The following is a 16,261-nucleotide window of genomic DNA, read 5'->3' on the forward strand; positions in this document are numbered from 1 at the left end:
CGTGTTACACTATGGGCATCATTGGATATCACGTCCTCGTTATCGCTCCGTAATTATTATACATATTAATACAACGCAGTAATTTAATTTAACCTTCGTGTGTGGGACGGGTGGGAGAAGAGAGAAAAAAAAATATAACAATTCGAGGATAAGAAAGGGGCTAAAAAAATATATACTGTACGGCGTTAGCGATTTGTGGCGCACATGAATCGGACAATGTTATGTATGAAAAGATATCAGAGCATTGTGGAGATAAAAATAGGTATTATATCTAAAGCACGATTGTAGACTCTCTTCCGCAAACTATAAGTGGAGTTCCTCTACTATAAGTAGAGTTTAATGTATTTTTTTCATCTAGAAATACGCAGTTCGCGCGCTTATATCATATATAGATTAGGAAAGAAAATAGATAAGAATCAGAACGGCAAATAAAGAATGAGAGAAAAATATAGCTTTTCTCTCTAGGAAATAACAATGTAATAATATCTTATGCCACGAGATAATGATTACAAAACAATACAAACGTCTATTATTTAGCCAATCATTCGTTGACGGATCACAGTAGCATAAAGCCATATCTACATTTATACAAGAATCAACAGAGAGCGAATGATAAAGTACGCTTAATCGCATTAGGATTTTCCCGAAATTGTCACCGACTGAAAATAGTTCGAAAAACATGTCACTTCGTATTTGCCGAAAGGACTTTGGCATTCCGAGCGAGAATCATTCGTTGGCGCCGAAGACGATCGAGGAGAGATCCGGACGCTCGAGAGGCAGAGGCGTCACGCGACCGTGGTGTCAGCGACCGACGTCATTTCGAATGCACCAAGCGATGACGGTGGGCGTATTTTATTGGAAACGATGACTCAGCGTCGAAATTATTAACGGATGGACTCGTAGTGCCTTACGTTCATTCAGCGCGAACGACGCGATAATCCAAGGGCTTCCTGCCACTTCTCGTCAGAGTTTATTCAAGTTATTCGAATTCTCCTTATATTTATACGTGTATAAAAGAGATGAAAATACGAATTTACACTTCACCGTCAACTTCGCTTTTATATATGTACATTCGAGAAAATTGGCATTGCAGTTAGAAAGATTAATAATAACGTATTTACGCTTTTTTAAGCTTGAATAACCTCGAATGAGTCTCTTGTGTCACACATCGTAGAATCCGTCTCGAATTCAATGACTATTAGTACATAAAAATATAAAAATATAACATTCCATTTAATAAAATAATTTAGAATCATCTAAAATCTTCCCGTAGAAAAGAAATGTGTCTAGATAAAGTTTTTCAAAATGTATTTTTGTATTTTAATAGGCCCATTGTTGCAGAATAAATTTGATAATACACAAGATCATCATTTCATGAGATCATTGAATGATTAAAACAGCAGAAAATATACTAAAAATTCTAATATAATTTTTATATTATAATTGTGGATCATATTAACTTGTAACAGATATCACAATATTTTTTTACTCAATAATATATATGTTTTATATTTTACAAAAGAACATTATATTTAATTATTTAAATATTTTGATGCAGAAAACAAATGCATAAAACGTAAAATTTACATTTTTTGCGGTAATAAATATTTTAATGTCATTATACGTATATTCTATTTTTACATAAAATGTTGCAAAAGAAAATGTATTTTTCATGTAATTTGTAATATAAAACTTTTTCCGTGTATGTTATTAATTCTCCAATTTTCAAATAAAAAAATGAAGCCACGAATAAAACAATTTTATTCTCCATTTTCGACTATTTCTTCATCTAAAATTATCACCTTCTCGGTTGTATCAATCGATTACGAAATATCCTACGTATGTATATACATATAATACAATATTCTCGGGGTTTGCCATATCATGTGATTACGATTTTTTTACGCGGGAAGATTTTCTCCCATACGTGCTCGATTTCGAGGGAAGATATCGAATGCGCGACTATTTACATTCGATATCGTTGCATCGTAAACGCGCTAGCGGACGGCAAGAAAGATCGATACACACATACACACACATATATATACAGATAATACATATATTGAACGATCATGTCAGGTATAACGACCCGGCCTCGTGTTCGATCGCGCGAAACGCCGTTTCGACGCCGATAAACCTCACTCTTTTTCTCTTTCTCTCTCTCGTCCTTTTTCGCCCTTGTGACGCTTTCTTCCTTTTGGAGAGCTTCCGTGAGAAAGCAGCGGATGACGATTCAGGCGTGTAATAGAGAGCGATTATCTGTATATATATGAGAAAGCGAGATGCAAGATCTCTCGATTGAATTCATCGATGATATTTTCCCGGGGGTCTCGTTCTGTCGAGAATCTCTTTTCGTGAAAAAAAATAGAATTAACGAAGCTACAGTGATATATAGAACAGTTTTCTGTATCGTATTTTAACTACCGTGTCGTCATTACCTTATTTGTTGATCGTTTGTGCGATAAAAGCATGTTAATGTGATTAGCTTCGCTAATCACATTACATCGACTTATATAGTCGTCGCAAACGATACTTATACCAGTAGATAAAAGATTATAGATTTCCAAAAGACAGAGAGAAAGAGTGACGGGAGATCGGTAATTAAAAGTTATAATTAAAATAAATGTCGCCAGCACTGCTTTAAAACTATAATATTTTGTTGTGTAAAATGACAAAAAATTAAATATATTATGCGCACTTTTAATTAAATATATTGTATGTAGTTAACCTGTTCTATAAATGAATTAATTTTTCTCGAACAATTATTGTGCACACCGCGTTAAATTTGAAATATGTCATGTTCTGCAAAACATGCGTTAAAAAGCTACGAACTTATTTTTGTGCGGCAAATAACGAATTTTCTCTATACAATAAACTTTAATTTCATAAATTTAAGGTTTTTGGTGGTTAAAAAATAACCAAAATGCTCGAAATCAAAATGCTCGTTACGCTTATTCCGGTAGAAAAAAAAAAATCACTGGAATCCCAGTTCGCAATCGTATTATGTATGCCACGATCAGCCCCGATGTAGAAGACCGCTAAACGGTCTCGCCTTTATTTTTAACCCGGCCTCCAGAGAGAGCGGCGTGCCGTGCGAGAACAAAAGCACGCGCTTATTTGAGCTCAATAATATCGAGCTGTCGCGAGTTCCGCGAGTCGAATTGAATTGAACCCGGTAGTCTCGTTCGGTTCTGCCTGTGTGCGACCTAGTTTTTACATTCAAACTTTGGGACACCCGTCGTCCGATTCTTCCCCAGACTCTTCCTTCGTTCACTAATACGCGAACGTTTATGTTTCGTACATCAATATGTTTAAAGCGATGATTTTAGTAATTTATATGAAGCGTGCACGTGATTTTCTTTAAATTAATTAACAGAGACAATCGTTATATATATTATATATTTCGTATCGAAAGATGGGTGAGTTTTTCGCCCTTGTGACGCTTTCTTCCTTTTGGAGAGCTTCCGTGAGAAAGCAGCGGATGACGATTCAGGCGTGTAATAGAGAGCGATTATCTGTATATATATGAGAAAGCGAGATGCAAGATCTCTCGATTGAATTCATCGATGATATTTTCCCGGGGGTCTCGTTCTGTCGAGAATCTCTTTTCGTGAAAAAAAATAGAATTAACGAAGCTACAGTGATATATAGAACAGTTTTCTGTATCGTATTTTAACTACCGTGTCGTCATTACCTTATTTGTTGATCGTTTGTGCGATAAAAGCATGTTAATGTGATTAGCTTCGCTAATCACATTACATCGACTTATATAGTCGTCGCAAACGATACTTATACCAGTAGATAAAAGATTATAGATTTCCAAAAGACAGAGAGAAAGAGTGACGGGAGATCGGTAATTAAAAGTTATAATTAAAATAAATGTCGCCAGCACTGCTTTAAAACTATAATATTTTGTTGTGTAAAATGACAAAAAATTAAATATATTATGCGCACTTTTAATTAAATATATTGTATGTAGTTAACCTGTTCTATAAATGAATTAATTTTTCTCGAACAATTATTGTGCACACCGCGTTAAATTTGAAATATGTCATGTTCTGCAAAACATGCGTTAAAAAGCTACGAACTTATTTTTGTGCGGCAAATAACGAATTTTCTCTATACAATAAACTTTAATTTCATAAATTTAAGGTTTTTGGTGGTTAAAAAATAACCAAAATGCTCGAAATCAAAATGCTCGTTACGCTTATTCCGGTAGAAAAAAAAAATCACTGGAATCCCAGTTCGCAATCGTATTATGTATGCCACGACCAGCCCCGATGTAGAAGACCGCTAAACGGTCTCGCCTTTATTTTTAACCCGGCCTCCAGAGAGAGCGGCGTGCCGTGCGAGAACAAAAGCACGCGCTTATTTGAGCTCAATAATATCGAGCTGTCGCGAGTTCCGCGAGTCGAATTGAATTGAACCCGGTAGTCTCGTTCGGTTCTGCCTGTGTGCGACCTAGTTTTTACATTCAAACTTTGGGACACCCGTCGTCCGATTCTTCCCCAGACTCTTCCTTCGTTCACTAATACGCGAACGTTTATGTTTCGTACATCAATATGTTTAAAGCGATGATTTTAGTAATTTATATGAAGCGTGCACGTGATTTTCTTTAAATTAATTAACAGAGACAATCGTTATATATATTATATATTTCGTATCGAAAGATGGGTGAGTCTTTTCTCGTTTTTTATTTATTTTCAAAATAAAAATTGTAAAATACATAATAGCGTGGAAAGCAATACCGTACCTTCTAATAGTTTTATTCGAATCGAATTTTCAAAATGTCCATTTGCAAAAATAGCTCGTTGAAACATTTTTGCCTTGACGAATGGAAGGAAAGGGCGCAATACATTTGATAAAAAAAAATGATCAATCAACAACGCGAGATTTCACAGAATGTCGGCGCGTCAGTGTATAATACATCACGTCCACAGATCTTTCTCTTCGTGCTGGAAAAATTATCCTCCGGAGGATCACCCGGGTAGAGATCGTGTTAACGCGGGCTTTCAAACGAGCCGCGGCGGCTCTTCCCGAGAAAAGCATCGATTATATTACAAGATCATGTCGTGCCACGCTGGCGGTACACCGATTATGTCACGGCGATTAGGCGCGTATCAAAAACATGCGCGCATACCACCACGGTGGTGTGTATCTCCCACCCTCCCTCACCTCGGATGTTTACGATATTGCATTTATATTCGCGATAACGAGGGCTGTTCTAAGGGCGTACACGCGTGCTAATTTACATGGTTAAACGCAAGCGATATTAAATCCTCGGAATAACGTCAGTGAATTTTTTTTCACGATACGGAATACACACTCTTCGTGAAAATTCTCTGTCTTTCTGTTTATATAGAAAACATGAGCGAAAAAGCAAGTTAAGGTAATATTATCGTCAAAACGATATTGAAAGCAAAGCATGATTTAAATTCGTTTTTCTTTCTTGTCGCAAAAATTTGTAATTTATTCTATTACGAGATTATTATTATCGAAGCGATCTTGATTACTAATTGAAATCGCCGGCACTTTTCATTTTTATTAATATATAACGTAACATAAATTTCAACTATCCGTTTTTACGTAATAAATAAAAAATTAATATAAGAGATTAAAATAAAAACTAACTAGAGTGTTATATATTTTATTTATTATATTATTTATTAATATACTTTTTTTTCCTATTAATTTCGACGAATAACATGAGATTATCTAACTACTTGGAAAGATGCACCGTATGCGCATTTCTGAATACAGTATTCTGAATAACATTAGCGGCAATGTGATGACGATTTCCGGTGATTCGTGGAAGCCAAGTGATAAAGAAAAAGAAAAAGACACGATGAATCAATGCCGAGAAGATGTATGTATCCTTGTCATCGATTTGTTCACGAAGTTATGCGGACCACGTCGTCACAACGATGACGTAATCATTACGAAAGATTCACTACAGTCTTATCAGAAGGATAACGTTCACTGTACGCTTCGTGAAGCGAAGTAGAAGCAAGGTAAGTTAACGACTTTCGAGTTGGCGACGCGAAACTCATCGTAAGCAAATTATACAGACTTTCGATAAGCTAACAAAACGTTAGTAAATAATACAATAAAATTTTGTTTCGTTTCTAAATATTTGAAATGTTTTTTAACCCTCAACTCTCCGAATATGGCTCTAGAAAAATACACAGCTCCTACACTTTTTGAGTTTATATAATGTTTCACTTTGTAAAATCGAAAAAATATATAAAATAAATAAAAAATATATATGTAAAATTTTATCAACAAACTGCGCCGATTTTTCATAGGCTTTCTTAAAATTCACATTGTACATTCGCGATCGAGCTTGGAATTTTTTTGATGAATTATCGGTAAATCTTATATAGACAAGATATATCTTTCAGATATGTTTCAATTCATTTATTGTTAAAAAAAAAGATATTAAGATGGTTAGAAATTAATTGTAAGAGATATTTAGTTCGCAAAAAAGTCTTTTAACCAGTTCACTGGTAATGACTCATATATGGGCATGAATAACTCTGCCAATTTTCAACGGATTTGCATTAAACTTGATACACCCACGTTTTTTGGATCAATGACTAGTACGCTCCATTAAATGAATGTATAAATATCGTAGAAAGGACTCGTTTTCCTATCGATGCAATCTAATTTTCTTTAAGCGTTCGCAAACAGAATGGCAGGTCGAAGTCGAGCGTGTGAATGGATGATGGTTTATTTACGCGCGCGAGTTACAGCGATTACGAGTTGCGGTTGCGCGTGGACGACCTAAATCCCGGATACGCCGAACAAACGCCGATATCTCGGGCGCTTCGCGAAGGAAGATAGCGGCATCCAATGCATCGGCGTCGCCAATCGGTGAGCGACGACACGTGGATCAATGACTAGTACGAAATTATTTATTCTTACCAGTTTTGGCACAAAACGTTGATTTCGAACTGTTTAATTGTGTGTGCGACCACAATAGTGCACATTATAACGCGGTCGCAAACATAATCTGCATCGGTTGGTTAGATATATGTATATCGAATGGCGTGATGATTATACCGTTTCTCACAATCTGAGTTACGCTGAATCATCCGACGCGATAAAGATAACAGAATCGACGCCGTCAATGACTTGTGCAAGATCTTTCGAATGACTTTTCCTTATGTTAATTATCCACAATGATCGTAATCACATTGATTAAGAGGTATCGCGCAAACACCGTAAAGGCGTCCTTGTACACTCACTCTGTAATTTGTGATTTGTCATGAATAGAGCGCGGAATATGTTAATGCATTAAACGCAAAAATATAATACTATAAAAAACACTCGCATTAGCCTTTCAATTTTATATCGTCTTGTTACAAGTATCTATGTATTATCAAATATATCACCAATATGTTCTCGTTGTATTGTGTCATAATAGATTATTTTCTCTCCAATTCACTCTACTCCAATTCACGAGGAAAAGATTTGCTAATAAAGTTTATCCAGCCCAAAATATAGATAAGAAAAATAAGGAAGAATTTTTTTCGGTGAATTATATGTGTGCGAATTTACCGTATAAAGATTAAAATAAAAAATGAAATAAAGAATGCAAAGCCATGCATAAATAATTTCTAAAATATTTATACATGTTTGTGATCTTTCTTAAATATAGTAAAATATAATTATAAATATAATCTTCCTTAAATATTTATAAAATTATCTTTCTTTCGACGGCAATGTCATTCGTTTATGCTAAATCCGTTGGGTCGACATCTCGATAAAAGCAACAAGTGTCTTAACGAGATCATTCGTCAACGGAAAAGTTAGTGACATGGCCGGTCGATGTGTCATCGAGTTCAAGGGATCGTTATACGTGTCATTATACATGTTATGCGTAATAAGCCCGGATTGCAATCCGCGTATATGCTTTATTTATTTCTCAATCTGTCAAATATAAAAAGCACACGGTTTACTCATCAGCGTTATTTTCATTATTATGAATAACTCACGCGGTTCTCGTTAAATCATATTTCTCGAATAATGACATGTAAACATCGCAATTTTAAAATATTCTCGCGCAAAGCTCTTCCTATTCTTTTACTGCACGATTTTGTATTAATATTTGCATTATATAAAACGTCATTGCATTAAGCTACAGCCAATTATATATACTTGTTCTATTAAATAAAAAAATTAATATAAATATTTTTTGCATAACTCTTTGCATAATATTATCGGGCGCGGCTACGCAGTCTACGCGGTTTCCGGTCAGGTCCGATTAAGAGAGCGGGACCGCGGGAAAGTGTAAAGAGTTTGTAGGATTGCTCGAATTAATATGTAAGAGGATAAACGTCGGTGCATGTGTAAGAATGATGCTCAGCATAAATATATTATTTGTAAAATCTTGCGTTTGTTTACGCATACGCACTTTGATGCGATTCACCGAGAGTGAAGTTCGACGAATTTCCCTATCAATGATTCAAGATTCAATTAGCAAGTTTAATGCTCGTCGAACTTTTGCTGGATAAAAACTAATGGATTTGGTAGAGAAGAGGGATATCAAATTTTTACCCTCAACGATACCCTCTATTTCTACAACTATATATTTCGTAATGTATTTTTTTAAATACGATAAATATATGAAACGATTAGGATAAGCGAGACCACAGATCTCGCGATTTTTTTTGATATTCATTTAGGAAATTATTAAAATTTTTAAAGCTTTATAATCGTGAGAACTTACGGTTTCGTCCACAACACAGGAAGACGCATCGAGACACTAACGAGAGATTCGCCGTCGTCGGCTTCTAACGGATGGTCGACCTTCTACTTCGTCTCCGTGCTCGTTAGCGATGTGGACATCGAAAAATGATTCTATCCTTGCGAATTTTGTTTCTTTCTCTCCCTTTCTCTTCTCTTTCACCCACTCATGTACTTCGTGAGTCAATTCACAAACAAAAAGCTGCGCACCACGTGTTTCGCACCGCGTTCCCGAGTATCCGAGAAAAGCTCGCGAAATTTTAATACGAAACTAGTCGGGATAAATCCGCGAGAATAAAAAATAGCACGTAATGTCAGAATGAGATGAAAAGAATTCGCGCGAAAAAAGCCAAATTTATGCCTTTGTCCTCTGTCAAATTAACTGACAAAGAGAGTTAGTTTCTACTACGTATCGTTTAAAAATTTTAAGACTTTCTATCACACTGAAAGAATTATAGATATTATTTTATACATACATATATATATATTAAATTTGCATTCATGTTTAAAGAATTACAAATTAAAGTGGCGCAAAAGATTGTAACAGAAACATATAAGATAGAGAACAATATAAACAAATATGAGGGACAGATAGAGTTACTTTGTAAAATCATATTTTTTGTAAAAATTAAAAGAAGTTTCGACAAATTTGTCGAGATCAACAAATCAAATCTCAAGGCAAAGTATTAATTCTCTAGTAATATATATCGTCCACATAATATATTTCAGATTTGATTTATTTAAAATGCATAATTATTATCTTACAAGAGAGTGGACTCTTGCATTTTTGCTCCAAAAATCTCAGATAACGAATGCGCGATAAACATGCAAGGTACGAGGCATAAACCCAGAAGATCGGGTAAGTTTTACAAGAGAGAAAAGACGCGTTTTTTTTTCTCGACTTCTTTTTTCAAATTATTTTTGATTCTTTGGGCGGCGCTCATGGCGCGGGTTAATGACGCCGCGTGTTAATGACGTTGGCAAACTGCGAGTGCGTCGACGAGACACAGTGAGTCAGAGAAACCGTTCTCTCTCTTTCTCTCTTTGTCTTCTCTTTCTCTCTCCCTCTTGGCACGAAATTGAACCTAAGTCTCGATCGGAGTCACGCGAGAGAACTCGTTGGAAGAATCTCGTAACGTATCGACTACTCGATACACTTCGGGGATTGAAACAAGCCTGCACGCGTGTAATTTTCCAAGTATATTGTGCATGTATATGACAGATCGTTTGATTAATTTATTGATCAATTAACGCGTTAGAAATTAAAATCTTGATTAATTAATTACCTTTCTCTAATTCGTGCATTTTTAGAACGATAAGAGATATTGCGATACGAAATTAACATTGGCTATTTTAATATTAATCGATTGATTAAGACTGATGCAGAATGATAATGACTTTAAACTGTTGAATTTTTACATAAAAAGTAAAATCAGCGCTCTGATTACAATTAGTTTGCATACAATGTCTGTAATTCAAAAGTCTTTATAGATTAACGTTCACAATTTTTACAGAATCAGAAATTCGTATTCGATGTATCGCAATATTGAGATATTTTTACACGCGGGAAATCGAAAGGAGAGACATTCAATTCAAATTACTCAATAAGCCGCGTTTAATTAATATACAAATCGCCACATTCGTAACAAAAATTTCGCGCCTTTACCTCACTCGTAACGCATTGTACAATTTTCACCAAGAAATTTCATCATACGCGACACTTAGGCATCAAGTTAGTCCGCGTGCAAAGGTCTTCCGCGGATCTCACGAGAGCCTCTCTTCCGCGAATTGTACTCCGCGGAAAACTACAAAACACGCGCGCGCGATCGTCAATCGCGTGAAAACGCGGAAATTGCGTCGGCGCCACGTCGCTCGTCGATGTGGAAAAACGCGTCGTTCGGAGAAGAAGGAGGGAGAGAGAGAGAGAGAGAAAGAAGGAAAGAGAGACTAATTTTCCCTCCTCTCTTTTCCACGCCTCGCTCCATATTCCGGCTCTCGCGGCGCGCATATTCTTATCACGATTATGTATTACCACGTGTGTCTGCGCGAATAGCACACACACACATTTCCGCCAAAAACCTACCACCTGATCCAGCGGCGCCGATCCTCTCGATCGCGTTCGGCTCTCTCCTGTCTTGAAGAGGCGGTCCACGATGACGTACGCGTCGCGAGAGTCGCGAAGTCGAAACGTAATCGAGCGCGCGCGCGTTCACTCGTTGTCGCGCGATACTCGGTATCTCGCTGAAAAAAACTGCACACTGGCTCGCGTCTCACCGCGTACTGCGGCCATCCGAACGACCGGTCGACTGGAGCGCCTCGTCTCGGTCGCCCGCGCACGAAAACACCCGAGCCGATTATATAAATATTAAATATATATTATATCATACTGACGATTATTTTTTATCTATAGCAGAAAGTTTTCTATTCGTTGCAAATTTTTGTTTGTGATATCACACGGGCAATATTACGTAATTAAAAGAAACATGTGTTTTTAGTGAAAATAATACATCACGGTCCTCTTATAACCGCGCACGCTGGACTTAATCGATTTTCGACGTTGTGTGTGGTGCGTTTTATTTTTCCTTTATTGAAAGCTAATTAAATTTGCGATTAATCTCAATTAGCATTTTAGGTTGATAATATCACGTATGCTTTTTAATATAGAACTTTTCTCTTCTCTTTTTGAATATATACCAAAATTAAAATTATTCCCTCTCTCGCGTCAAGTTTGATAAGATTCTCTCTCTCTCTCTCTCTCTCTCTCTCTCTCGAATATTTATTATATATTATACAAAAATCAGATGTAATTAAAAGCTTTAAAACTTGCGACCTTAGCAAATACGACGGGTTAATACTTCGTTCTCAATCATTTCGACGACCGAAAACCAGACTCGACTCGCGATATTTGTCTTCGGTTAAAGACGAAGAAGCTGTCATTATATGCTCACATTTTACTCTCGTAAAAGCACTCGAACAATCTCGACATTCCTGAATGACGGCGAGGGATTTTCGAGAAACCTCGAGAGAGAGTTTAAATTGCCGCCGAAAAGATGCCGCCGTATTTGTTCCAAACATTCTTTTTTTTTTTTTTTTCACAAAAAACGTTTCTCCGCAAACATTCGTTTCCATTCGCAAGCAAACTTACGGCAATAGTTTATTATCGGCTCGTACAAAACATCTCTCGTAACTTTTTACACATTTATAGCGATTACTATTCGAATTTAATCAATTACATTTCTTGCAACATTGAAATCAAATTTATATCTCTTGAATAAAATATCTCCCTCTCTTTGAATATTTAAACTAAAAATATTCCAGTAAAAAGTTTGTTAACTATCTTTGCATTTTATTTCAATATGTTTTCTAATATTATAATTTTTATTGTTTTCCGGTACTTTGATTTCGCGTCGATATCCCCAAAATGCGTAATGAGAAGGAAAACTTACGTTACATCGAGAACGCGATTCTGTTACCGTGTATAATTGCAAGCGTGCGCGTGACTGATTGATATCACGGGGCTCGAGGATCGACGCGTGTCGATGCGTCGCCGATAAGAGGCGCGTTTTCGCGGGCCTTCTTCTTTTTTTTTTTGCGGGCACGCGAACATTAAAAATCAGCAGCGTGCGCGAGAAAGCAATGCACCTAACGCGACGCGGTAACAGCTGTTGATGGCAGCTGCCACGTGGCAGCGGCACGCACCACCCATGATCGCGGAAATTATCCGCGAGCTATTTACGATCGATACGCGACCCAGACCGCGTATCATTTTTTTATCTGCGCCGAGATGCACCCCGATACTTTCATACGGCGTGTTCTTAACTCGGAATCAAAGAACGAATTAAAACGCGAGCGCATTTTATTTCTCAATTAAATTCTGCGAAAGTTTAGAAAAAATGTTAAAATAAGTAAACGTTTGAAAAAAATATAAATTTAATCGTATTTCCCTCGAACAAAATTTATCTTCATATCGATCGAGATACAAATCGTCCTATGGGATTCCAAAGCAGCGTTTATTTACGATCAATTATGAATCAACAAAGTAGTATCAGCTTGAAACGATCATAGTAATAGCGTACTATCGAAATTACTATTTCACTAAATTATAGATTCTCCCTATGAAAAAAGGGACCGGGTCACCTGCTATACAAAATTGATCGTCTCGATCTATCGATCTATCGATTCGTACACACGTATCGCTGATATATACTTGCGCGTTTTCGCGAAGAGGCGATCGTTGGATTTGCTTTACGACGAACAAGTCTAAATAATAAATATTCATGGCTTTCCTCGCAGCTGGTGGACACGGCTTTATTAGCGAGTTATTAGGAATCGTGATGCTAATTTCGCGTACGTTTCATCATCGGATTAATGCTCGCGTGAGGTGAGCAAGAATAATGCGCGAGATAATGCGTCGCATAAAAACGCGTAATTCGCAACGCGAGCACATCCGGGTGCCAGCAGGTGAAACTGCAAAATCGCCCGACGAAACCCATGATACCCCTAATTTCTTCGACGGTCGACATTATATATATTTATATATATATATATATCGCAGACAGGATGCGCGCACAGACTTCCGTACGCTACTTCCGAAACATCAAGTACGCATTCTTTTCGATCCGATATCGTCGCTGCATTAATTATGCATCACTACTATATTAATCATACACATTGTTGCTGTATTAAAAATTGCTCACTCGAGATAGATATTCATGAATATAATGTTTATCAAAGATTAATGTGTAAAACAAATTATATCGTTCGCAGAGAGAGAGAGAATTTTATTATATATATAATAAAATTTTTCGTGAGATGTTTATCTTTCTTATGGTGTATACAATCTTGCGAAAAGACATGTACTGCGTTATTATGGATTTTATCTTATAGATTTATGAATATTATAAATTATATCTTACTATTTTAATTTAATTTTTATATAATAAGTTAAATTACGATTAATTCGTCATAATTACCCCTCCATATTAATATCTCTAAATCATCAATATTAATAATCCCGCCGCGGTTTTTTCCTGAATTCAAACCGGAGAAAAGTCGACGTCGAATTTGTCACAGAATTGTGCACCGTTGAAATTCCATCGGAACCTTACGCAACTACCAAACGCAGCACCCTCTTCGTCTCCGGAGGGTCCCGGCGACAATAGAGAATCGAAGTCGGAGAGGATGAAGAAGGGCGACGAGGAGGAAGCAGATATACGGGAGTCGAAAGGGAAAGTAGATGTCGGGAGAGAAAAAGGGAGATTCAAGAAAAGAGAGAGAGGGACATGGAGACTGCACAACGTGGAAAGGCAGCGTCGGTCCTGAGCCCAATTAGCAATTTAAGGCAATAAGCGAGCGCACTCCCTCGCATCCCATCGGCGTTATTTCCAGAAGGGAGAGAGACCGGCTCTATCCTTCGCATAAACATCGCGCGGAATAACGCGAGCTGCATACATTGCGAGACGGGACGCGCAGCATCCTTCCGCCCCTTTCTTTCTCTTTTTTTTTCCTTTGTCCCCTATCCAACGATATCCCCCTGTCGCCGAATATTTCGCGATCGTCCTCTTAAATTCGACCGTGCCGAAGACTCGCCATCATCCAGAGGAAGTTTGAAAAACGCGAAATATGGTAATTGCGCAGCTGTGTGCGTTCCTCATTTTTTTATCTTTCGTTTATTTCGATCGTTTCTCGAATTATACTTTTTACACGCACACGTGTCATTATATTTTATATTAAAGATTGCGATATGTTTCAATTCTAATATTCTAATTTAAAATTTTCATTAATTTAAAATCTTAATTAAAAAATTTTTCTTTCAATTTGAATATTTTAATTTGGGGATTTAATTTAAAATTTCAATTTTAATATTAATTAACACAATCCGCTTGGATATGTGCACGGTTTTATAATATAATATTGAAAAAATTGATATAATAAAATAAAACTTGTGAATGTATATATAAATTTAATTTTTAATTTTAGAACAGTATTATATTTGTTTTTTATGACGAGAATGACACTATGGCATATCCAAGCTAATTTGACTTCTTATCAAAACTTCTTATCAAAATAAATCCATACTCATTCTAAACACTAGAGGATTACAACTGTGATAAGAAAAAATTATTCTTTCTTAAAGTATTAATAAAAAAGCTACATAAAAGAATAAACAATAATTCCAATCTTGTAAAAAAATCTACAAATAAAAAAAGAGCTTATGTAGTATTAAGTTGAAAGCTACTTAGGATTTCTCTATCACTTGTTAGACTCGAAGGAAAAATTACGCTTCGTTTTCATTCACTCATTAAAATATAAATATATTCATATTAATATTGAATTGTCTTTCCAATTATGTGGTTCATTTTTTACATATCTTTATTTATGATCTAATTAGCCTATTGCATTTTTTAACGTTGCGTTATTTAGATAAAATGTTGTTTTATCTATATTTTGACATATTTTTTAACAAGAAAACATATCTTCTATTACACTATCCAAGATTGTTCGAATTCAATTTTCAGACGCGACGCAGAGATGGAAGATCACAATTAGCGAAGGCTTTCGTATTTTTAAGCGCTCCGCATTCTACGGATGCAGACAAACGCAAAGTGCATGCATTCTTAACTCTTCCCGGGATGAGAGGGAAACGTCGGTATACATACGGGCGATAAATAAAGGAGAAGGGTGAGAGTTCACGGGCAATGCCGCAAAGGGCTGCCTCTCTTCCTCGAAATGTGCGAATTATGCATTATGCCGAAGGGAACACAGAACTCGAATTGACGTAAGTGCGGGGGAAGAGAGAGACGGCCGACGTTGTGACAGAAAACAGAAATTTTGCTAAAATAAGACAATCTTGTTTCGAGATCGCCCTTTTATATTTTTAGAACATTGATTAATTTTTTCTTATTTTCTTTTCTGCAAAATGTGAACCATTCAAATAATTACGTACTTAAGCTTTTTTATGATTAATATCAAAGTTAAATTAAATTATATATAACAAAAACTAAACAATTGCCTTGTTGTAAGTTGTAACATGTATATAAATCGAGATCAATGTAATAATTTTTTGAATTGATAAAATTGAAACTTATAGTTATATTAAAAAAGAAATGAGATTTTATAAGTTATAAATAAAGAATAAAGTAATTATATGTATATATATAATTTTTATCTAATTGTTATATAAAATATATCTTTCATATCTTAACGTAATGAAATTAATAAATTTCAATATTATTAATTCAAAAAATACTTTTATTGATTTTGATTGTGTGTATATGTGCGTATAAAGGTATACATATACTATAAAACAAAAATGCAAAAACGACATACTATAAAGAGTTATACGGTTGCGTGCGAATTTTTGCTGACCAAGATATTATTATTATCCGTTATATGCACGCGCATGTATTGACTCACGTACATTAATAACTATTTCTTCACGAAAAAATCGCGATGAAATTCGCGGCGCACGTGATTTTTACGAGAATACGCGATATCAGGACGGTCTTTCTTA

General features: G+C 35.9%; 1 protein-coding gene across 6 annotated transcripts in view; it reads right to left on the reverse strand.

Moving 5' to 3' along the window:
* Nucleotides 1-16,261, reverse strand: part of LOC115236607 (insulin-like growth factor 2 mRNA-binding protein 1) — a 49,707-nt gene that overhangs the window by 13,731 nt on the left and 19,715 nt on the right. For 2 of the 6 annotated variants that reach the window (XM_029809162.1, XM_029809161.1), the window contains exons 1-2: nt 10,832-10,970; nt 8,732-9,191 (exon numbers count right to left, since the gene is read on the reverse strand). The exons of the other annotated variants lie outside the window; for them this stretch is intronic. In XM_029809162.1, coding sequence (XP_029665022.1) covers nt 8,732-8,760 — 29 coding nt within the window. In that variant the 5' untranslated portion in view covers nt 8,761-9,191; nt 10,832-10,970. Of the gene's footprint in view, nt 1-8,731; nt 9,192-10,831; nt 10,971-16,261 lie in introns of those variants that run through there. 6 annotated transcript variants of the gene reach the window in all.

This window comes from Formica exsecta, unplaced genomic scaffold (genome assembly GCF_003651465.1).
Source record: "Formica exsecta isolate Colony F162 unplaced genomic scaffold, ASM365146v1 scaffold258, whole genome shotgun sequence".
NCBI lineage: Eukaryota > Metazoa > Arthropoda > Insecta > Hymenoptera > Formicidae > Formica > Formica exsecta.